General features: G+C 41.7%; 1 protein-coding gene across 7 annotated transcripts in view; it reads right to left on the bottom strand.

Moving 5' to 3' along the window:
• ANKRD44 (ankyrin repeat domain 44) overlaps window positions 1–25350 on the bottom strand; it is a 131005-nt gene that overhangs the window by 35218 nt on the left and 70437 nt on the right. For all 7 annotated transcript variants that reach the window (XM_014249450.2, XM_014249452.2, XM_014249451.2 and 4 more), the window contains exons 4-14: window positions 20226–20296; window positions 16480–16680; window positions 15489–15576; window positions 13572–13714; window positions 12035–12247; window positions 11007–11085; window positions 7725–7839; window positions 4672–4754; window positions 3285–3348; window positions 852–920; window positions 28–168 (exon numbers count right to left, since the gene is read on the bottom strand). In XM_014249450.2, coding sequence (XP_014104925.2) covers window positions 28–168; window positions 852–920; window positions 3285–3348; window positions 4672–4754; window positions 7725–7839; window positions 11007–11085; window positions 12035–12247; window positions 13572–13714; window positions 15489–15576; window positions 16480–16680; window positions 20226–20296 — 1267 coding nt within the window. The remainder of the gene's footprint in view (window positions 1–27; window positions 169–851; window positions 921–3284; window positions 3349–4671; window positions 4755–7724; window positions 7840–11006; window positions 11086–12034; window positions 12248–13571; window positions 13715–15488; window positions 15577–16479; window positions 16681–20225; window positions 20297–25350) is intronic.

The raw sequence follows: 25350 nt of genomic DNA, 5'->3' as shown, positions 1-25350 counted from the left end.
GGCAGGAATTCCTCAGAGCTCTCTTACTTTCGGTCCATGTCAGAAGCAGCAGCATAGTGCAAAGGGGTGCGTCCCCAGTCATCTGTTTCATTAATATTGGCTCCTGTTGTCACCAGAGTCTCAATGCAGTGGAAATGACAATTTGCAGCTGCATAGTGCAAAGGTGTCCTGGAACATAAGTGGAATTTGTTACCTCGTATTCCAACATGTACTGAGGAAGATAAAGATAAATCTTAATTGCTTCATTCCTACAGATTTCCAGCGCTTTAATTTATGGAAAGTCAACAAAATATTGTGTCAATAGGAAGTTCTGGTGCTGCTACAAAGCTTAATAGGTTACAGAGCACCAATCTGTGTCTTGCAAACAGCCAAATGCCTGTGAGAGCCTCTGCTGTGGCTCTGCAGACACGCTACTTCTCCCAGCTGGGAGGCAGGGGAAAGCACAGTGTCCAGCACAGCATCTTGTTTAGTTGGCATAGCAACACCCATAGCAACGCTGCCTGTGGGGAGAAAACCCTCTAGGAAGCACATCCAATAGCAGCTGTCCTGCCATCATAACCCAGGTGAGGTCTTGGGCACAGCAACACAAGAATTTCAGCCATAAGGAAAAAAAGAAAAGCTGTGATATTTTTAAAACAGGAAACTCAAGAGGATGGGATGGCTTTAATATATTTAATGAAGCCTGCACCTGGCTGGCTGGCATGTAACTGCAGCAGCAAGGGTTCTGCAGAGAAGGCCAAACTACCTGATTTTGCTGCCATTTTTCATAGAACATGTGATTTCCAGTCTGAGGTGGCATTTCTTCTTTGCCTGATAGATTCTTTTTTAAAAGAGCTTTGTAATTTACCTACCTTCCACATTTGTCCTTCTTATTAAAATCTGCTCCACTGCTTTGCAAGAGTTTTATACATTCTACATTACTGGAAAGAGAAGTAAAGAAAACAAAACATGAATAAAATAGAAGCTTACACCCGCATTGCCCTCTGTCCCCCAAAAGGAAAAAGTTAGTCTAGTTACTTTGGTATTATTTCCTGTGCAAAAACAGGGTACAGCTAACTGTAACATGAAGTTCAATCAAACAGAAAATGAAGCTCTAAAAATAAACTGTTTTCTTTTTTTTTTTTTCACTAGAAGACCTCAGACTTCTCTTCTGCAGAAGGAAAAAAAATATTACTTTTCTAAAGAGAGCACCATAAATATGATCAGTGTTTTTGGAGATTTTCAGTGGCAGCTGTACTGTAGTGCTTCCCATTCTGACCTGGTATTTTATAAAGGAACTTAAAAGGAAAGTTGTTGCTAGCTTATAAAATGCCAGTCTAATAATGAAGAGGTGACATTTAACGAAATCCACCCCCATTCACCAAAGCATTCAACAGTAAGCACTTTGCTCAAATCCTGTTTGTTTAATGAAATATAATCACAAGAGTCACCTTTAGGTTTATTCTGATGCAATTTGTTGACTACTGATAGATTTAAGCCCATCTCCAAGTGCTTTGTTAAAAAAGGGGTGTGGCTGTTATAGAGATTGTCACATCAACACTGCATTAATGGAACTGGAGGAGAATTTACCACATCCTGACGTTTCTTCATCTTGTTTAAAGCCAGGTAATTTTTAATAGAAAACAAACCAGCTGCATTCTGACAAATTTTGTCATTCAAGCAAATAAATGTAGGACTCCAAGTCAGAAAATGACAGAAAGAAACGCAGCACTTTCCAAGAGCACTTGTCATTCACAGGGGCAACAAATCACCTGTGCTCACAATCAAATGAGCAGACCTTTGAAATTCTTTTCCTAGCACCCATGCAACTCCCATTAATGTCATGGCAGTAACAGGCCTGTATCAGGAAATGAGCTGATGGCTTTTGTAGATCTCCAGCTACAGAAAAAAAAAAGGGAACTGGATGCAATAATGCAATATTTTGGAGTCGATCCCAACTCTAAATTTCTGTTGCATAAAATAACTACAGAACACTCACCACAATGCACTAAAAATAAAAACACTTGTTAGTGATGACAATCACAGTAAACAACTGAAAAAATATGGTTTATTTTCATGAGTCACTTTTGCTTCTTATTGAAGCCTCTCCTTTTCTTTAGGATTTCCAAGATGTTCTTATTATCCTTCTGGGGTGCAGCCTTATCAAAGAGGTGACATCTGAACTATATTAAAATGATCTCCATCCAAGCAACTGTCATACCTCTTATATTAATGTGAGAAAAATATCAAGATGAATAATACCAATAATAAAAACAATATTTGGATCAATTTTATTAGGGTTTGGGATTTTTTCCCCCCCAAGAACAAAAACTTTGTGATACAGATTTTGGTCTACTGAGAAGAAAAAGCAACTTCCAGAATGACTGCCAAATATTTGCTGTGGATGAGCATTTCTGCTTGCTATAACCACAGAGAATCCAAGGGCTGCAGCCAAGGCTCTGTTTCAGTTGTTTTCTGAGCCATAAAGTACTCAAACAGGAGAGTCAAAACTCAGTGCTTGCCAAATGTTGTGTCCTTTTGCTAGATTAACTTCACAGCACTTCATTGACAATTATATTGAACTATTTAAAATAACTGGATGCTACATTTACACCTTAAATTGAAGCATTTCAATTTTCACTTAGATTTCTTTTTCTGCCCCCCCACCACTTTTCAGGAATGCATCACCCTGAGAGAGGGGCAGCCTTCTCACTTTCTAATTTGGAGGATGAAGGTTTGGTTTTGGTTGGTTTTTTGTTGTGGGTTTGGTTTGTTGGTTTTTCTTTTAGAAACTTACACTTGCACCTGAAAAACAGGAGAGATGAGCTACATTTGGACTCCAAGGCTGCAATGTGACAGGCACTGCTGCACAGATGCATTTCTGGACAAGGACACGGTCCAGAGATGGAGGCTGGGAATAACTCCCCTGCCAGCAGCATCCCAGGAGCTCCAGCTCCTGCTCCTCATTGGATATTCCCTAGGGGCTGGTGTTTTCCTGGATGCTGCTGGCCCTTGGTGACTGTTGTGGCCCTCAGGGAGGCCTGGGCAAGAGCAGCACCCCTCTGAAAGCTGCAACAGCCTTCTCAGGGGCATGGAAAGGAAGAGTTTATCCCTTTGCCATACTTCTAAATCAACCCAGCTCACCCTACACAAGGGCAGCGGCAAAAGAGAACCTAAAGTGCCTCTCATTATGGCATTGGACTGCCTTGCACAGCAATAAACTCCTCTGTGGATGGCACAGCCAAGCTGGCTGGCCCCAAATGTGCCCCAAGATGCCTTGGAGCAGCCCCAGAGCAGGTACTCACCCTCCGGCAGCAGCCGCGTGCAGGCACGTTCTTCCGAAGCTGTCGGGGGTGTCTATGTCAAAGCCTGCAGACAGCACGTGCTCATTACTAAACAAGGACACTATGCTATACTTTTGTCCTAGTTAAACCACAAGAAACATCGCAGAGACAGAAAAATCAGTTAGTTGGGGGAAAAACAGAACACAAGCAGCTACAGTCAGAGAGAGGTTGTCACGGGAACGGCGAGCAGCTGCTCCGCTTTGGCAGCTCTATAAAAAGAGCCACGAAGTTGATGAGCGTCTATTTCCGCATCCAGCTCCTCCACATCCCTGTCTGCAGCCATGTGACAGGCATTGAGGAGGAGAGACTCACCAAGAGGACTGCGACAGCAGGACAGGAAGACAGAAAACATGGAGACATGAGGATGAGCTGCAGTCAGCCTAAACATGAATTGGGGCTGTTTTCATTGCGTGTGGTTGTCACATTGGAAAGGGGCTTCCAGCAGGGGGTGGGGATCAAGATGCTCGTCAAGATTCACAAGGCCAGAGGTAACAGCCTGACAGTGCTAACTCTGGTCACCCAGAGTGTTTTCCTATCTAGTGCCAAAGCCAGAGCACACCAAGTCTTTGTATAATAGGGTATGTAGTTCCACTTTTCATATTTCTTTTATAGACCACAGAACTCAAGGGGAAAAGTAGTTGTAGGACATTTTACATGTTAAGTAATGAAGGAGTTTTCTAGAAAACTCATATGATCTGGGTCAGGATTTTTTAACTCATAGCTCTCTTGCCTGGAAAAAGCAGAATTTGGGATTTGGCCACTGATTATTGACTCTCTCAGAATGGTTCATAAGCAAGCTCTGGTTTCTTCCACTTTGGGCTCTGGTGAGGATCCCAAGCCTGTTCTCTTGACACTACGCTTCCACTCATTTTCCCTCTCATGCCCCCAGCCAGTTTGGCCAGCCTAACTCCTTAACTACAGATTCAGAAACACACTTTAGCTTCATGTAAAATACATCATCATCATCAGTGAGATGTAAATTACTGTGCCGGTGCAGACCCCAAGGAGATAATTTCAGAATTACTCCTTTGGTGGGCAGAGGGGAAAATGCCCAAAACAAAACAGGATCTCACATTCCTGCTGTTTGGAAAGGGTTCCTAAATTTCCCTCCCTCCCCTGGTGAATTAGTCTAAATTCTCTGAACCTGACAGGAATAAAGAGCTTTGGGCATGAACAACATGGGAAGTACCAGCATGGCTTTGGGAAGGCCTTGCATGCTCAGGTACACCGCCCCACACAGCACAGGAAGCTTTTCATTAGAATAATTCACACCAAAGAGTAGAAAGGGGCTGCAAGGAGCAGAGACAAACACTGTTTGAGTTCCAGGGACAGTGGGGGTTTTACTCACCCGATGACAACAATTTCCTGCAGCAGTCTGAGTGGGCATTCAGTGCTGCTAAGTGTAAAGGGAACATGTTATGGATCCCACACCTGAAAGGGACAACAGCCTCGTGAGAAAATGCAGGTTACATACACACACAGCTCATCAAAAGCTCCTTCCAGAAAGGCAACATTTTCTCATGCTTTTCTAGGAAGAGTCTTTCTTGCTGCCTGCCATTATTTTTATCTATATTTCCTTAACAGCCTTCTTGAGAGTTAAAAATATTCTGATGCAGCAAAATCTTGGCATTATGCTTTGAACAGAATGTGGCAGGATGGTTTGCAAAAATTCCAGGCAAAGCCAAGGTAAGTGAGGAAGTAAGAGAGCAGATACTGCTTGGAGTCAATTACCCAGTGAGCCACAAATTTCTGCACCAGCAACACACATATGGCAACTGCCATTCTGAGGGAGACGTAAATGCCAAAATCTTCTCTATATTATTTTTAAATACCTTTTTTTTTTTCGCAGATGACTCTTCACACTTTCCTTTAGGCTGCCATGTCACAGCTTTCTTCCACAGCCTAAGAACTAATAATCTAATTTTCCTGTTTGCTCCAGCTACTCTCCTCACCTCCCCTTTCACTTTTTCCTCCCTTTAACACATGACTCTCTTTTCAATCACACAATAAACTTTCAGAGCAGACATGATGGATGAGAAAATAAAGGTAGCCATTAGATTGAGCCTATCTAAATTTAGTCTAAATCCATATCAGGCAAACATGTAGTTTTCAAACAAGCTGAGCACTCAGCAACTTTAATTAATATCAGAAAATCATGCCAGTTCAGTCCCTAGGCATGCCACTGCTTACTGTCTTAGAATAATTTTGGGTCTGGACATCTTGGTGTCTTTCACTCAGCATTATTTTGTGTAAAGCATCTTGTTATTCTAGAAATATTATCCTACTGGCAGTTCTCGAAGTGTACATAAACACAGAGCCTCTGAAACCTAGCTTGACAAGATTATCATCTACTGCCTGCTCCAGCAGATTTTTTTTTTAAAATTACAAACTCCAGAACAACAGCAGATGGATTCATATCAGTCCTTCATTTCTGCAAGACAATTGATAGATGGGAGAGTATGATCACCTCATGGAAGAGGATTTCAGATACAGACCCAAAGACAAAGGTCTTTCTACAACATAGATCATAATTACTTAGGAAGCTTAAGACAATAATTAATGTGGATGTTTATACATATATCTTGCTCTCTCCAAGATTTTATACATAAATGTATTTAACTAATTTGGGTTTGTTTTCAAAAAAATTATTATTTCCAGAATCCACCGGCCTGTTCATTCTTTCTCTTCTTCACATTAAAAGTGTCCTCTTTGCTGCTTCACTACACTGACTTGTGCTGCTGTACAGATTTGAATTTTGCTATTAGCAGCATCTATATCTTAGAGTAAATCTATTAAGAGATGATCTAACAGCCTGTTCTTTGAAGAAAACATTGAAAGCTCCACCAAGCTCCTGCATCTTTACAAACAAGTTGCATTTTCTAGCCATTTCTTTAAGGTAACATTGGACGTTCTGTTTTGCTGTGCTTCTCCCCACACCCATTTCCCTCTGTCTCCTCCTCCACCCAGTTATCTGATGAAATATTATTCATCTTTTTGGTCAAGATTTCCATCCAGCAGATGTTTTGTCTGGTTTCCACCAAAATCCACTATCTGCACATTTGCTAGCCAGTGTCCCACTTCTACAGTGCTGTTCACACTGGTTCCTCTCATCACTTGCACACTTTCCCTCCCAGTGCATTGCCTCAAAGACTGGCTGAGCTGTCTGCTCATGCTGGGAACAGTGCTGCAGATTTTTCTTTCCTAAACCTGTTTGGGGAGCTCACCCAGAGTTAATGCAGCACATATTGAAAGCACATTTAGCACAGGCAGTAGCATCATTTCCATCTGCCTGGTGTCTCTGAGCCAACTTCTTATTTCATTTATTTCTGCTGCTGGAAAAAGTATTTTATTTGATCAATGTTCCAGTCACCCAACTGTGAAATAGAAATTTCTAACCGGATAACCCTGATTCCAAGAGTGGAGTGGGCTATCCCAGTGGATCTCATTTTCCCTTAAAACCTCAACAGACAGCAACTGACTGTACTGGAGAGAGAGGAAAAACCTACACCTCTATTAAGACACCAAGATCTTCATGCTGACTGTAGTAATAAAATCCAGTGACATCAGCTGAAGCCTGTGGAATTGCATTACCCGTGCCAATTGAAGATCTGTTCCACCTTCTGAGTTTGTAAGGTGTGAGTTGCACTCAGCAAAGGAGAATGGGAAAATCTGTCACATGCATCAACACCATCAAGCAAATAAACAAAATACTGAGAGCAGCAATTAACTCCCAAATTCAAACCAGTCATTTGCATTTGAAAGCAGAGCTTCCTAACTAGGTAAATCAAGAGATGATGGCAGGTTCTATGGAGAAGACAAATTATATTTTGGAGACATGTGGAGGTAACTGCCAAAAGCTTACATTAATGAAATCAGATGCTGCTCTGAAACACCTGGTATGGATAACCCTCATGGCACTGTGTTACCCTGATCTCATACCCCTGTGTTTATGCCCAGGCTTGCTATTTCCTTTTGACAGACCGTAGGAACCTGATCATAACTAAACAATATTCAAGTACTCTCTCTGTATATACGCACACACACACATATATATATGTATATACAATACTACTTCATGTACATTAACAACTGATAATAGTTAACTACTACTACTATTTCATGTACATTAACACCACTGTCCCACATCAATGCTTCAGGGAAAAGAAGCAGTACTAATACAACTTGTAATCATGCAAGTGGGCACAACAGGAATTTAGCAGAGTTTGCTGCCCCTCCACACTTCTCAGTTCATATTTTAGTCTCCTGTTACCCAATGAAGTACAGTTCAATTATGCTTGTCAGTTTTAACCTTCCCACTTCAGAAGGCGAGGAGCAGCTGTGTTTCCAGATATTGGACAATAAGATTTGATCCTTACAAGCAGCTCCACTTCAGGCACCTACTTGGCAGTATCGGCTCCGCTGGTTATGAGGGTGTTGATCAAAAGCTCGTGTCCGTATCTTGCAGCCACGTGCAGAGGGGTGTTACCATCCTTATCAACACAGTCGATTTCCCCTCCTGCAGAAGAGATTTTCATACAGTTTGACACCAAAAAATTCAGTATGAACCAGGGACCACAAGTGCTACTTGTCTCTAGCAACAGCACCATGAGCAGCCCAGAGCTGCTCTCTCAGCCACAGAGACACTGAATTTCCCAGAGCAAGGACCAGCACACAACAGGCTCTCAGCTGTCAGCCATGCTCTGGCAGCAGCACTTGCACCTCCCTCTCCACGTGCAGTGGTGGGGAAGAGTGGTAGGAATGGGATGACGTAAAAGGGTCAAGTACATGATTTGGATTTGCTGCCTATCTAAAGGTATAAATGGGTGCCCTGAAATAAATACAAAATAACCTGCTGAAACTGTACCCTCATTTGTAAAGGCATTGCCACTCAACCTTATCTGTACAACAATGTTAAATAGAGTTCACTCTGGAGGCCATCAGGAACACACTGCAAACAAACGTGTTGTGTGTGCTTTTTGTCTTAACAGAGAACAACCAAACAGTGCTTGTGTAGAACTTTTCCTTTTGCAATTTAAACCTGGCATCTTGTGTTCTAATCACGTAAGCAGGAAAAATGGATTATTTCTTTAGATGGGTTACAGATAAGTCCTTGTTTTCTTTTTGGACCAAGAACTATAACTTTTTCAGTCTCTCCTTGCCAGTCAGGTTTACTGCACTCCAACTATTCTCTCCTTCCCCCAGTCCTCTCCAGCTGGCCTGCATCCTTGTGGAAGCACAAGCAAAAACCAGTACTACAGCTGACATCTCCCAGTGTCGAGCTGAGCAAACAGGATTAATTCATGCCTGCTGGCCACACTCCTATCTGTGCACTCCTGGGCACTGCACAGCACCATGTACATCCATGATACATTTCTTTAAGCACCAAAACACTGCTGACTTGTGGTCAACAGCCTTCCGATCCTCTACAAGCCCCAGACCTCTTCCTGAGGGATTGCCACCTACCTGGCTGTTGCCATTCTGAACTTGTCCAGCTGATACTCCTGCTTCTCTGTGTGATTTTGATTTTGCTTTGCTTGCATTCCAACTTCTGTCTCCAGTTCTACAGGATCATTTTTTACTCTGACTCCACCTTCTGCCAAACTGTCTCTCCCAACCACATTTTTTTTCTCAAAATGTTAAAAGCACATTTTCTATTCCACTATCCAAGCTTTTAATGAAAATATTGGATAGTTCCAGACCCAGAAGGGAAATTGAAAACTCCCTCACTACACCTTCCATTTCAACAACAATTCATTTATTACTAATCTCTGAGTGTAGTTTTACAACCAGTTATGCACCAGCACTGCAGTATTTTAATACTCTGCTGGTTTGCTGTGAGAATACTTCCTGAAAGCATGTAAAATGTCTTGCTAACATCAGGATATGGTAATATTTACTGCATATGCGCTATTCACAGGTGATAACAGGGCTTAATTGCAACAGGAAGAGTTCTAGTAAAGCACTAGACACCACGCCCTGAGAAGCTATGGATTCCCCATTCCTGGAAGTGTTTAAGGCCAGTCTGGATGAGGCTCTGAGAAACCTGATCCAGTGCAAGGCATGCCCTCCCCATGGCAGATAGGTTACAACCAGATGATATTTAAGGTTCTCTTCCAACCTTTGTAATTTCTAATTTTTTAATGGTAAACAAAGGTCAGTGAAATGCTTAAACAAGTTCCCTGGGGCAGAGCATTCAGCAGTGGAGGTCTCCACAAACAGAAACTCAGAAACAGAGGTCTATGCTGTGTTCACAAAGCCTATTAAACTGCTGTAGAAGAGAACTTCTTTCCAGCTTTTTTTACTCTTGATAAAGCTATGCAAGATATTGCCCACTGACCTATGTGACATCCCCCAGCATTTATTTTTCCTCATTTTTAAAGAAAGGCACCACACTTGCAGTTTTCCCAATTTTAAGGTAATCCATTTTTCCTCTACAGGTTGCTAGAAACAACCAGAAACTGAGACATCGTTAGCCAGCTCATTAAGTACTGCAGAATAAAACTCCATTGCTTTAAATCCTTGACATTTCTCTTTTCCCCAAGACCCCGTGGCAATGAGGCACAAAGTCAATTGCGATGAGATCTGTGTACAATACTAAAATTAGAGGGGCAGAAAACAAAGAAAGAAAGAAGTGAAACCCAAGTAAGTGGAAGAGTAGAAAGACGTGAAGGACAGATGAAGAACTGCCAGTCCTTTCACACACAAATCCAACAGCGAACAGACAATGGCTCTAAGCCTGAACGTATTAGACTAAACAACTGAAAACTGCAGTAAAGCACAGTTTCTTGCATTTTGTCCCAACTCCCTATTATTGTTTCTATTTTATTTATCCCAGGAGAAAGATAACAACAATTTGCATGATGACCTGAAAGAAGCATGATCTACTGGAGACCTCCATTTTAAAACACAGTCTTGCTTAAATGTGTCATTACATTTAAAGCACAATTGTTCAACCAACTCCAACATTCCACACTTCAGTTCCAAGTTTGGGATTTTGGAAAACAAAAAAAAAACCCAACCAATGAACAAAGTCCAGACCATCCCGTCTCAGGTAGCCGGCCAAACTGGGAAGCTTAAGTAAAGAATCAGTAATAGCAGCCTCTATCATTCAGAAACAGGCCTCTGCCAGATTTCCAACAAGAATAATTGCTACATTCTATAGTATTCTTGGACAAAAAAGATGCCTGAAAAATGACTGATAATCAGGAATCCTGGCTATGCCAGAACAAACAAGGTAGTAGTACTGCTCCTACCTCCTGAGTACATATTCAACACTTCATGAAGACAGTGGTAAGAGATGAGCTAAGAGAGGTGAGAAGACCACAGCTGCTGAGTGCAGAGCAGAAAAAATGGTTTGAGTTCTAAGAACACCAGGGCTCCCAAAGGAGGACAACTAGAAAATTGTGCATCCTTCTCAGCAGAAAAAAATACCTAAATACATCTCTGAACTCTTGTTTTCAGGTTAAGAATCTGAATAGATCATCTGGACCACTGTCAGATGGAAGATTATGAAATTTTGTTAACAACCAAAATCTCAGGTTGTGATGACATCATGGAACGAGACCTGTCAGTTCAGCTCAAAGCCAGAAGTTCATGGAGCTGCCCTCTGGGTCAGAACTGAAAACTGCAACAGTGGATGTGCCTGATCACTTGGAGAGCCACTCCAGAGGCACAGAAACTCACCGTTCTGGATGAGGGTCTGCGACCGTGTGAACCTCCCATGGACAGCTGTCATGTGCAGGGGGCTCTTTCCATCCTTACTCTGACAGGAATGAAACAGAACAGCCATTTAGCATGTGAAGGCTAAGCAAAAGCACAATGCAAAAGCAAAGGTACAATGAGTACAGAGCAATGTTTTGGGGTTTAGAGAAAGAAACTGAGACCAGGAAAGATGAGCAATGAGAAAATAGCATGGAAGTGGTATCAACCTCTACTCACATCACTTCATGTTTATTTGCATGGGGTTTCACCTTCATTGGCAAGCACAATCCCTAATTTCTTAATAATTCTGAGTTTAAATACTGCACTGACTACTCTACTACACTGATCTTAAGGGACTTGCCAGAGGTGTTAAATGCTGGAAGTTAAATGCCAGTTTCACAGATGGGAAACTGAAACACACAGAATTTTAACTAAAGTAGTCAAAACCTTGTATGAACTCAGAAGACCTCAAGTCTTCTGACGCTTATACCAGTACCCTCCATCGAGTAAGAGCAAGTTCCTTTCAGCTTCATCAAGATGTGTAAGTTGTGCATTCAAGAATATTCAGATATCCTAAGCAGAGTTAGACTTTGTAAGCTGGGGCTCTGAAGCAGGTAACAAGCTACCCTGGAAAGGGAACTTTCTGAAATCAGGTTTAATTATATCCATACTATACAGGAAAGAAAAATATCAGAAAGGAATAGTTCTTTGACTTAGTACCATTCCCTGAAATAACATTTTGACAGAGTTCTTGGGACTATATTTTGGTACTTTTTCATGCCTTCATGAAAGTGGCTGGCCTAGAGTTTAGAGTTCTGATTGTATATATAAAGGCACTGAGAGCTACTCTGCTGGGATGTAATCTCACCCAAACAGTTTCATAATCAACATTCTCAGCATCACTCCAATTCCATCAAGGATTTAAAGCCATGCTGTACTTGTTATAGTTTCCTCCTGAGATATGCAAAATAGGATAAAGTAAAACTGTAAAGCTGGTATTTAAGTTTTACCTGAATATTAACATCTGCCCCATTATTCACTAGTAGTTCGAGACACAGTGCTCCATGAGTGGAGGCAGCAGCAAAATGCAAGGGGGTGAATCCATTGTTATTAGGCTGATTTACATTAGCACCATAGTCAATCAGCTCGTTAACAACAGAATCCTGACCATTGTAACAGGCAATGTGAAGTGCAGTATTTCCATAGATGTTCATCTCATCAATCTAAAATGAGACAAGGAGACATAGTTAAAATTACAGACATCAGCTTAGCATTTTACGTAATGCATCACACACTGCAAATGGAAATAGCTGGAGGCCTGAACTGTCATAGGGCATAGTTCTCACCAGCACATCTCATCGACAAATTATACTGCCAGACAGCTTCACTTGGAATGCTTTACCTTTCCTATTATTAAGTTTTTTATCCTACTAACAATTTCTAAAGCCAATGTAATGACGATAATGATGGCGAAAGTCCTAACAAGCTGGAAAGCTTTTCCATGTAAGTGGAAAAGCAGGATGAATAAAAAGCTCACCATCTTTATATTTAAAAATATTACAACAGTGGGTAATGTGTTTTTGTGAACAGAACCAGGCATAAGAGCTGTTTCCACAGTTTTATTTTGGATAGGGAAAGAAGGTATCTGAGTGAAAGCAACCTGAAAGTGCACAGATATTTACACTTCAATAAGTAACCACTATCAGTAGCTCAGTATTATAAAGATGTAATTAAGATTATGTTACTTGATGACCAACTTAGTATTCAACTGCTGTTCTGTAAAACAGGACAAGACAGATTGTACAAAAGACTCGGGAATGGCATGAACAGCCTTCCATGAAATATAGGCATCTCAAAGATCATATCCCCAGTGGTGGAGAATGTGGAACTTAAAGGGATTTATTAGCATACCACTGTTAATAACAGGAAACAGCTATTCCCCTTCACAGCCAACAGCCTATGAACATGAACTTCTGACAATTTTCTGTCAGGTCAAGTCAGCTGAAAATGCCATGGTAAAAGCAATGGCTTTATTTGACATCTCTGATTAATTGTCTGATTAGGCTCCTGGTCATCTCACAACTGCTTTGAGGAGCTGACAATAACAAGAAGTCTGTGCCCTGAAAAAAAGCTATTTTCCAGAGTGAAAACAATCTATCTGCTACAGAGGATATATAGGTCTGCAGATTGAAACAGCCTGAACTGCTGTTTAGTAAGGTATGCAGTCTATGTGTTGAGAACAATCACTCATCGTATCAAAGGAAATGTTGACCCAAGGAAAATTTCATTACTCCCATCTTCTTCTGCAGGAAAGGGATATATGTCCTGATTCCTTCAGCAAGGTGGCCTCAAATTTACTGTCCATAAGAGACTTTCTTTAATACAGAATGTGTCCCGACTCTTGAACCAATAAACCACATCAAGAATAAGGTGGTCTGGAAAATGGGACCGCTTTTCTTTCAAGGTCACTGTCTTTAGCAGCATCCATAAGAAAGAAGAAAAGACTATCTCTAAATAGAGAGAAATAAAGTGCATATTACCACGTACCTCCACCCCCAGGTTAAGGAGTTGTTTCACAATGTTAATCTGCCCATTGGAGGCAGCTGCATGAAGTGGGGTGTAACCCTTCTTGTCTTTACAAGTCACTTCTGCACCATGATTAATCAGTAAGGCAACAACTTCCAGGTGACCTTCAAAAGATAAAAGAGTGTTATCAATAATGAGTAGACCATCCTACAGCATCACTTCTCACAGATTACTGCTTTCTTGCTAACACACTGCCCTTTCACTGCTGTTTCAATGTGCTCCCACAGTTTTACGAAGGAAGAAAAAGCATTTTCATGAATGTTTCTAATCCTAGCTCCAGGCCTTGTGAAGAAATCCATGCATTCACCTTCTCCAAATGTGTCAGATTTCTCTTTATTGAACTGATTTTCCACTTGCCGAAATAACAAAACCACACCTCTTTTCCATTCATTTCTCTCAAGCTAACAGAGTGTTTTATTCTCCCTCATACAGAGGACAGTGATACAGTGAGCAGAGGAGCATGGCAATGCAAGCCTCCCAAAACAGCATCCTATTGATGTCACCTGCAAACACAGCTGCTAACACTTCTTGGGTTTCCTTAGAGATAAAAAAGAACCTTAATAAATGATAAAATTAAGAGGAAAAGTCTTACTGCTTCATGCTGAGACAGAACTGTCTTAGAATTAAACATTTATTATGTCTAACACCATACAAAGTTGTGCTCCATCTGAGTTGCACAGCACTTTCATGACAGGGGCAGCTCTGGTCATGTGCAGGAACTAGGAAGCCATATGTACAAAGTCCATAGATAATTAGTGCCCAAAAAACATTAAATATTCCAGAAACTCTGTGAGGTTTACAGCTCTCATCTCGTTATCTAACTTCTATCTAATTGCACTACAGACTCCATTGCTAATTCAGGCCTTAGATGTTATCTAAATACTTTCAAAAGTACATCATGAATTTCTGAAAACATTTGAGTGGAACAGAGGCATGGAATTGCACAGCACAATGTAACAGCCTTTCAAATCTAGAGAGTGAAGTTCAAAGCTCGTTAGTTCAAAAGCCACATCACAGTTGTTGGCAAGAGCCTTTCCATCTGTGTCTGTGTATATCAAAAAACCACACAATATGCTTTTCTCACAGTTGGAAATCTCCATTATCTCATTTCTAAATGTGCCAGGATTAAAATCAAGATTTCTGAGAGGTCAAATGAAGGAGCTCCTGGCTGAGGGCACACAACTTGTCACAATTTGTCACCTGAAATATACAGCCCAGCCAACAAAAGCTCTTGAACAAGCATGACCATTATTACAGGCAATCTTGTATTTTTAAGTTATAATGTCCCACTGTAGGAAATTTGCCTTTAACTTGAAAGGAGTGACAAGGCAAACTGTTTCAATTAAGCAGTATTTGGTAACACAAATTATTTTTTGAACAGACATTTGGTTGCTCTCGTCCACTCTGGAATAAAAGGTGACAATCTGCTCCTAAGAGGAAGTGCCTATTGTGCATTTCCTAAGAATATCACAGCCTACCTACTTATAAACTTCAATTAACAGCAAAATTTATGATCACAGTTACCTGCATTTCATTGAAAGTACTTTTGAGCAAAAAACTGAAACAAATACAACCTGGATTTTTTTTTTCTAGCACAAATATAGTTCAGGCTTGACTTAGAGTCAGGATAAAAAGCCCAAAATGGAAAAGCAACACAAAAAGCCCACAATTAACGGTCTTAGAAAGGAAATCACAGCCAAGATCTCCCTAGCTGTAAACCCATAAATGGACAGTGTTTATTTAGATCAGCTGAACCCTTCCCTCCTCAGGGTAATTACAACACTCTCTTTCCATGGCCAGGTCTGTTCTCGTCCATTTTAAGACATGCTATCCATTTGTGAACAGGAAATTAAAAAGGAGCAGCAGCCCAAGCCTTACCCATGTACGCTGCCCAGTGAAGAGCTCTTCTGTCCTTTTTGTCAAAAGCATTGATGTTTGCCCCCTTGGCTAAGAGCAAGTTCACCATCTAGAAGTAACAACAGCAGGTTAAACCAACCCTCCAGATCACACTCTCAAAGGTTTATAACAAATCAATCTTGCAATAAAGCTGGGATCACAAGATGCTGCATTTGAATGATATTCTCTATCAAAAATATTTAGATTATGAGAGCTGGACACAGGCATTACTATCTCTTTCCTACAGTCCAGTGTTTTAAAGGCCAAACACCATCACCATTTTATAGGAGCTACCATTTCTCTTTCTTCTTTTAATTACAGCTCATCAACTTTAATTGACAGACACTTACTATTCCAGTCTAAGAGTTTTTCCTCCATATCTCGATCTTCAAGTGTGCAATTGGAAAATGGGGGCCCTTTAACCCAGATCTAAGGACTAGCAAAACCGAGGAGGCAAAAGCCTAGTAGCTTTATTTACGTTAGCTTTCATACAGTTAAATAATAATACTTGAAAGGTTTGCCTTTCTATAAGTAGGGAAAAACAGAAGCATATTTTCTAGAAGACCAATTAGAAAAGCAGTGACTGGATCTCTGCTTCATAGCTGCACGTTTCTTCAGTGTGAAATGAATCCACTGGTCTTCCCTTCTTTCCATTCTGTCACTCTTATTTTCACAGGCAGTCCAGCTCTAAAGAAGTAAGGAGACCCTGGAGCTGCTGGAAGCGGTGGCACAGCCAGCTCTCCAGGAGTGCCTGCACACCTCCCTCTTAGCCTGGCTCTAAACAGATTCCTTCCAGCCACTGCTGTGTTTCTGCAGGCAGGGAACCCGTCCCATAGTATGGGAAGCAGCCGAGTGACAGGACCTGGGGCTCAGGGACCTGGGGCTCAGTCTAGACCCAGCCAGAGCAGGTGAAGAGTAGTAAATGAGACAACAGCTCAGGCAAGCAGCGCAGAGCGAGGCTCGCAGCGCTCACCTCGACGTGGCCATTGAGGGCGGCGTGGTGCAGAGCCGTGCGCCCACCGCGGTCGGACACGTTGACGCTGCTCAGCAGGGGGATGAGGATCTCCGCACACTTCACAGCCTTGTTGGCGGCTGCCACGTGCAGCGGCGTCTGCCAGTTCTTGTCCCGGGCATTGACATCGGCCGAGTGCTTGATGAGCACCTGCACGGCTTCCTGCAACGGCAGCGCAGCCACAGCCATCAGCACGGCCCTGCTCCTGACAGCTCCGGCTGCTACCCGGCTGTGTCATGCACGGCACGGGGACACGGAGAACAACATCCCTCCGAACCACCTGCCAGGCTCCTGGAATGGCACTGGCCTTTCAAATGGCCCAGCACACATCGCTCTGCTGGCACTGAGAGCAGCGGCCTCGCAGCCAGAACTTGCCAGGTGGATTTGAGGATGTCCTAGGCTGCCTGTGCACAGAGCCTGTTTGGCTGATTAACCGGCAGTGCCTCACAGCTGTGCTTTCAGTGAAGAAATGAATTCCCTTGAGGCTTTACTGCCATCACTGATGGGCTCAGCCTTGGCCAGCAGCAGGACACTCCAGGAGCTGCCTGGTGCTGGCTCCGTCAGACATGAAGAAGCTTCTGGCAGTTTCTCACAGAAGATGCCCCCACTACCAGACCCTTGCCACACAACCCCAACACACACTGCTACAGGAATCATCTACAAGATGAAAAGCACGTCAAAATAACAGTAAATTGCTGCACCTTTTATTTATAAACAGGAAAAAGGAAAAAATAAAGAAGAACGTGTGAAAACAAAATTTTAGCTTTGCGAAAACATGAGAACGCTGGTGTCCCCAGCTTAGCATTAGCATTCCTTTCCTCCCCAAGGCCTAAGCGTGGGCCAAGGGTCTTGACTGCAATATCCATTCTGTCAGCCTGAGACCAAACAACATCTTTTAAGGTTAATTTTGTTTGTTAAAAGTAAATATTTCCCAGTGAGAAAATGTACTGTTCTCTCTTGAGAGTCCCTCTCTTGCTGGAGAATTCACAATCAGTTCATTTCTGCATCTACTCATGCATCTGCCATTAAGCAAGTCAGATAAAAACCACAAATTCTTCTCAAAATTGCATTTAGTTTCCTCTTCCTTTTTCCCCCCCCCACAAACAAAATACAGACAAAATACTGGGACACAGTAGCATTCAAGCAGCCTTGTCTGATAAATAGAACTCACATCTGGTATGTAGGAGAGCCATAGTCCTACATAGTACCTTATTCTCTTTCCATAAACTGCAAAGTTTTCTGTTAAGCCCAGCCAAAATTTTATTAAGAATAACAAATGCACACAGTGTGTTTACATAGTACTTTTATATCTAGAATGGCCCAGGAGAGTGCCTGCAGTCTGTATCAACATTACATATACATACTGGGAGTTTTACATCTTTGTCCTCAACTGATCTCAGCAGTTTCATTTTCTACAGCAGTCTCACAAGCTATCCTCTAACAGATTTGTTCAGTACGTGACACTGCATCTCCTACAGCACCAATGATGATCTATGACTGCTGATGTCTCAATAGGGTTTTGTTTTTTAAATTACAGGCCTGCTATTTTAAGAGTCATTTAAATGTAATTCACTGGAGACCTGCCCAGCTGGGACATGAAGTCAGCAGGAAAATTCATGCACTCTTAGTGAAAGAAAGAAAAAGTTAAAGGATAATTTTTAGAAGTAAATAATAAGGACTGAATACCTGACGCTAAAAATACTCAAATTTTAAAATAAAAACATTGACACCTTTTTGTTTATATCTGCAGTCTACTGTTCTTTCTGATTTGGGATCAAAAGTTAAAATCCTTATGGAAAAGTTTTAATTCTATTGTTTTTGAGAGCATGAGCTTTACCCTTTTATTATAGTTTCTCCATATGCATGCAGTGCCCAGCTATAGTGTAAGCCTCTGCAGTCAGTCTCTCTAGCTATCCCAAGCTATCACAGTGAAATGTCATAACTTTTTCAAACTGTTTAGGGCTGGAAGGTGATATATCCATTAACAATCCTACACAGACACCCTAAGGGATGCTGATTTGTAAATAAACATTTAAATCCCTAAAGCCCCTGAAAAATCATCAAGACATAAGTAAAGAAGTGTCCAATATTTCAATCAACATATAAAAGGATTCAAGGAAATAACTTCTGAATCCTTTGAAATCTTCATAGTAAAAGATTGATTAAAAAACTTAACATTTTTTGGTGATCATTCTAAAAACAACTGTGCTTCCAAAACTACACAGAGTCCTACTGGTCAACTCCTGGACCACTAATTCATCTTCTATCAATGGGAACTTTGAATTCACCTACTGCTATCTATTACTATCGCCATCAAAGCTGCACATCTGTTCACTTGCATAGGAAGGTAAAAAGCAGCACTAAAAGAGCCTCAAAAATAATAAATCCTGTTTCCAAATTGTTACCAAAAGTAGCAATTATAGTATAAATCATGAAGAAAAAATGCCAGGAGGAGAAAGTTTAATGTGTTTATGAAATACACCATGAAAAGGGTTTAAAGGCTGGTGCCTCCCCCCGCTGCCTCACTAATGCACCTGGGTGCTCACTGAGAGGTACCAGAATTGCCAGCACACTTTCTTATTGTGCTTCAGTTGACAAGGAGTTAAAGATGAGACACAGCACCACAGAAAGACATACATTTTCTGTTAGGACTGTCAATGATGATAAAAATCATGTACTCTGACACATCCAAACCCAGAAACCAAGCACACTGCAATTCCCGCATCAGAAAGACTGTGGCTATTTTTTAATGTTTAAGCCTGATCTTTGTTTTCCAACATGGCTTTTTGTATTTTGCCTCATTACAGCATTCACAGTCTCTCAGATATTCCTTTCAGAGGGTTTCAGGGGATGCCAGCAGCTGGAAAGCTCAGCCAGAAGCCAAACAATGCCCAAGTTCAGAAGCGAGCCCAGGATTCCTGCCTCCAGGCTTGGCAAGCGCTGGACTGTTACGGAGGTGATTCGAGTCCATCAGGCTCTGGAAGACAGCCACCCTCTGTCTCCTTTACAACCCCTCCCCTCATCCCCAGCAGCCAATTCGGTCTGCAGTTGGGCTCACTGTTAATGAAGTATTGGAAAGGCAAAAGTAGACAGGGAGGTCCCCCATGGAAAGCCAAGAATACTGGTGCAGTTGAAAGGAGTAATCCCCGAGCTGCATTCCCAGTAGTTATTGCCGCTCCTTTTTAAGGAAGCAATGGAAGAGGTACAACATGATGGCTGAGGATTTCTATTTGTCAAGCAGAAGAAATATGGGCAAACCCTTCTGCATGAATCAAATGCATTAACAGAAAACCTAAGGGATGCCTTGAAATGTAATTAACCAAAACAAATTATGTGGTAATGCATGTTGGATCACATCCACATCCACTCCCTTCTGGCACACACACAGCATGCACACACCCACAGGATGGGATTTATTCCTCTTTTTTCACTACCTGAAGGTGATGTGGGCACTGTAGACCACATCCCATGTCAGTTCTGCTCACTACTCCCTGTGACTTGCTATGGCAATGTGGAAATCAAGCACATGAAGGCTCAAGAGCAGCTACAGCTAACTTGTAAACACTGGCCTCCAGCCACAGTACCCTGCATGCAGGAAATGCCTTCCCTCTTTGCATGCCCATGCCCACCTACCACGGCTCTCCAGGGTTTGCTTTACCCCAACATGTTGATTATGTGTAAAAGCAGGGTAATCAAATCTTACTCACTTCACTTCTTGAGGCAACTGCTCGATGGAGCGGAGTCAGCCACATATTGTCCTTGGCATTGACACGAGCGCCTGCAAACGAACAGCAGAGGTTACATGCATGCCTTGGGTGTGACACTGAGAGCCTTGCCCAGCTGTTTCCCAGTAACCAGAGCTGAGCACTTGGTACTCTCAGTGCTCCCCAGGACTCTCCTGGCACCACGTTCACCTTGAAAATACATTTCCAGATGTCAGATAGATAAAGTGGGATTGGGAAAGAAAGGAACCGGATAGATAGGACTATTATTAGGAGTTGCTTTGTTTACAGGACACACAAGAAGCAAGATTTGTTGGAAGGAATTACGTACGTATGCATGTACACGTTTGTCTATGCAGATGCATTTTTTTAGATCAACTGACACAGCTGGGGGGAACAAAAGCACCCTTTGCCCAAAGCACTCTGCCATCTGCAGACATGATGAAGGGAACTAGCCTGAGCATCTCTTGTTTCCAGCTCCGTCAGGCAGACCATCAAGAAATAACCACTTCCCTGCTCTGCAAATCCTGCCGGGGTCAAGGAAACAGGATCAGGAAATGCTCAGGCTGGAGACAAACTGGGCATTTACTGCATCAGGCTCTGTGGGTGTTCCTGGGCAAACAACAGAAGAGCAGGGATGAAGAAGACCACTCATCTACCTCCAGTGCAGTTCAGTGCTAACAGGTGCTCTGACAAGGGCAGCTGGGCAAGAAGATGAATTTGGGCTGGCTTGCCAGAGAAAAGGATAAAGGAAGAATATTTGACAGCTACAGTGGTTCTGGCTGACTGCAGATCCCAAAACTGTTTTTTTTAAAGGTATCCTATACATTTGTGCAATCAAAAAGATATTTTTGCAAGAAATACTAAAGCTATCCACTGATATAATACCTCAGGAAGGAAATCTAGTGATAAGGACTAGAGAAACTAATTTTTTAAAAGGCTTAACCTGAAAATATTGTACCTCACAGGTTTGCAGGTAGCAGTATTAGTCTGAGATGGGTAGCAAATGCAGTAAAAAAAAGGAGAGAAGCACAGGTGTCATGAGCACAGCCTGGGTGAGCTTCTAAACCTCATGAACAAAGGAATGCTTAAGCTTAATTTTGCACCCTGACTTAAGTGCATTCAAAAGGCTGTAATTAATAAATCCCACTCTCTGAATCACCAGTACTTTCTGAGAGCTGATTCTCAGGAATATTAAGATGCTTGCCTGTGAATCACAGTGGTTATTGGGAATTGTGTTAGATAATCAAAGAAGAAACAAGTTCTTGCATATTTCCACAAGTCAGGATGCAGTTTTTTGGCTGCAAGGAAAACAAGGCCACTTTCATAACTACTGCAACAATTCGAGGCAATCCTCCAAACTTACTTCAGAACCTGGTACCTGGTGGTACAACCTGCCCTCTGGAAAAACCCGCTTTGGAAAAGACACAGTTTCAAAGAGTTTTCTAATTAATCTGTCTAAGCAAGGAAGATTTTACTGTCTTCTGTCTTTGTGAGAAGGCCATTACAGTTGACACATAAGCATCCTGCCCTTTGTCTGCACTGTGTGAGGCTCCAGAGACCAATAAAACAGTAACTTGCTCCACCACCAAGAAGCCAACAGGGCTTCAAGGCACCTTCTTCCATTATCCTGATTTGGGCTGGTAGGTGTCTTGGAGATGGAAACTGCTTATATTAATTCCTAGTGATTGACAGTAAAAACTGTCAAAAGTAAAAACTTTTTGGGTTTAGAAATTGGTTTTGTATTTGCCTTGGGGTTTTGCCTTATCTTCTTAACTAAGGTTTCTTTTATTTTATCTCTACCCATTCACTAACTCCTACAAGCAGACGGTTACAAATAAGAAAGGCTAATATATAGAGTAGCAAAGCATGACCAACATTATTCCTCAGTATTTAACAACTCCAACAGCATTGGTGAGTACAAAGATGATGAGAAAGCCAAGAGAAGTATCTCCATCAGTAGCTATTCGTGCCCTTCACTGATCCACTTACCCTTTGAGAAACTGAAATAGTTACTAAGAAAGCAACTGAAGAAAATAGTAAAAGGAAAACAAGACCAGTGTAAATAAAATAATACACCATGCTATCAGCCTTTTCATTCTCAGCTGTTTTCCACATCCCTTTACCTCTTTGTGTCTCTCTATGTGAAACAGTGAAATTGCTCTTAGGTTCTAATGCAGTTTAATATGTTTGTGGTTTCTGTTTTTCAGAAGCTACACAACACAGCTATTGCCTGTTATAGAACCTGCTCCTGTACATTTACTGAGATGCACATCTTCTGAAGAGATGTTTCAAAATATTTCCTCTTGTACTGCCATTTCTATCACCAAAATTCAGCTTCTAGGTTTGCAGCTGTTCTTTGCAGGCAATGGTTAACGACAATGAAAAAACTTCACCAGCACTGATGCACTCATTTGGGGACAGGATATACCTGTCATTTTAAGGATGATTGAACAGGTGCACTGGGAGAGCAATGCTCATGTTTTCAAAGGTGTCCTCTACACTCCAGGAACTTGGGGGCCCATCTTGTGACAGCCCTGAGGACAACCCTTTGAAAGCAGAGTAACACAGAAATCCATATTTAAAGACTAAGTGCTCTAGAACATGCTAATACATCTAAAATAGGCTGTGTACAAACCCCAGAAGCTTAAATTTTCAAGATCATCGCACAGCACATCCTCAAAGTCAACCAGAAATTCAGTGTCCTGCTCTATAGTCTGGACCAAGTACCTTAAGCACGTTTCAGTGCACTTCCTACAAGACTCCATGAATTAATCTGTGTGTCTATAAGAACAAAGTGGGCTGAAAAACACTCAAATTGGTGTAAATGATGTCATTCATACCACAAGCTTCCTTTAAAATATACATTGCTTTAAAGATTTCACTTAAAATCCTTTCAGATTGCCACAGCACCCAGCCATCCTATAAAATACCTGTTTAAAAAAAGAAGTTCTTCAGAGTAAAGCCTTTTCTCAGCCTCACCTTCTCCACCATCTCTTCCTGAGCTTGACAGAAAGGCTTAGCTGTAGGGATTTTCTTTGTGAGGCTGAAGTAGACGACGTAAGATATAATGTTACAGATAAAATCAGCGGAGAGGAAACTTTCTGTATTCTATTTCTCTTTAATATGGCTGTTTTGTAATCTTTGCCATTTTTCACTTTCAAATTTTTCTGCCAGAAGAGGAAATAAATCTGAAACTGCCTCTGTTCTTTTGAGATCTGAAATAAACAACTTGATGCTGGCTTTCAGGAATAAGGATAACATCTGTTTATCATAACCGAAGTACAGTTTTCCATCCAGCACATCTGCCAAATCCACATCTCTAGATTCCACCATCTAAATCTCCAATATTAGGGATAGTCAATGGAGGGAGAAAACTGTACTCTTTAACGTATTAATGTCTTTATTTACGTGCACCTTTCCAGCTTCTCCTATAAGACACAGCAACAGGCCCACCAAAATGTAAGGACAGCCTCTTGACAAGAAGCCCAGAGCCTTCTGAAAGAGTAAAGCAAGGTAATACTGCCAAGATGGCAAATACCTTGATGGGGAACAAGGGTAAGGGACTCAGCTCAAACATGATGCCCTCAGGCAGCAGCTCAAAGCCCAGGATAGGGAGAGGCACCACCACAAAGGGGAATGCAGCTTGTATTTGCCCAGACAACTGTTCTTGCACATCCACAACTGTGGCATCACACAGAAATTGCTTCTGTGAGATGGCTACCTTGCTCCTCCTCCTTTCTGACAGAAATGAGATGAAGAAGTACTCAAAGCTTCCTGCTTTCATGTAGCCTGGAAAAATAAAACCACACAACACCCTTCCCCAGTTTGAACCATGTGATTATGGATCAGACCTCAGAGCTGGTGTAAACCTATCTGGCTCTGACATTTAATGGGCCAGGGCGACTCACACCAGCTGAGGGATCTGGCATTGCCTCTCCTGTATCAGTTCCAAACAGACTCCAATTCAGTGGCTACCTAGAAAGCCATTCCTGGTCTGTCTCCAACAACCTGGGCAGAAATTTCATTCATTAGACATTACATTTATTTGTGCCACCACCAGTTTATGAACCACAAATCTCAGAAGCTGCATATTTAATTTAATTTCTTTCCTGAGCACTGTACAAAATGAAATGTGTTGATACTCCTCCCACTTTCTACTCATGCTGAGAATATTGCTTAATACCAACAGCAAGTGTTTGTGTGCTTTCTCTCTGTGAAAACACCATATCATTTTAAGTCAGACGACAAAGTTTTTCTGCTTATGTAACTAAATGTTATGTTCAGATTAATATTTTATGATACAGTTTTACTACTACCATTTGCTGACTGAAGAGTTGAAGCAAAGGAAGATGCTGCACTTGTCCTTGTAGCCTAGTTCATGGAGAGATCACAGTCACAAAGGGGTGTTTATAACAAGTCATAAACCTGCTCCTCCAAGCCTCAGAAACCTCCAAACCTGCTCTTGGATACAAGTACTCATGCTCATCATGAGTAATGATACTTCAGATATTAAAGAACAATGAATAAGTAGAATATAAAACACAAAATTAATTTTGACTCATGCTGAGCTAATTGGGAAAGACCCACACAGTTCCTGCAGAGTGAACCCCAGCACAGTCCCACTGACACAAAGTTCAATTTTTAAGAGCCCATATTATACATTTTTCACATTCATTTGGATATATATATAAAAACTCCCCAAGATGCATCACCCATATTTTATGCTGTCGATCAGACAAACCCTATCACCCATGGATGACATTCTGGCACTGAGGTGCTGGAACTAAGTGTCCCAGAAGAACTCTAGAAAGCCTTCTTCCCTCATCAGAAGCATTCACTGGGACATTTTTAGATGCTCTTTGGGAAAAATGAATGAAACCATTTCACCTTTCCCTTTATGAGGATATTGCCTGTGCTGTTGCTTGCCAAACTTGAAAAAATATGTTGCTCCTGCAATCTCCTCACACACAATGGAACAGCAGTATGTAACAAACAACACACACTGCAAGAACACATTCACAGACTAAATTTATTAAATCCTGCCTCCCAAGGAAGAAAATCCTGCTTGCATTTAGCACATGAAAAACCCACCCAAGCATAACCTGTC

This window comes from Pseudopodoces humilis, chromosome 8, assembly GCF_049639895.1.
Source record: "Pseudopodoces humilis isolate 2021_Gansu_Grassland_sample_001 chromosome 8, ASM4963989v1, whole genome shotgun sequence".
NCBI lineage: Eukaryota > Metazoa > Chordata > Aves > Passeriformes > Paridae > Pseudopodoces > Pseudopodoces humilis.
Note: the sequence above shows the minus strand (reverse complement) of the source record. Positions and strands in the feature narration are given on the sequence as shown.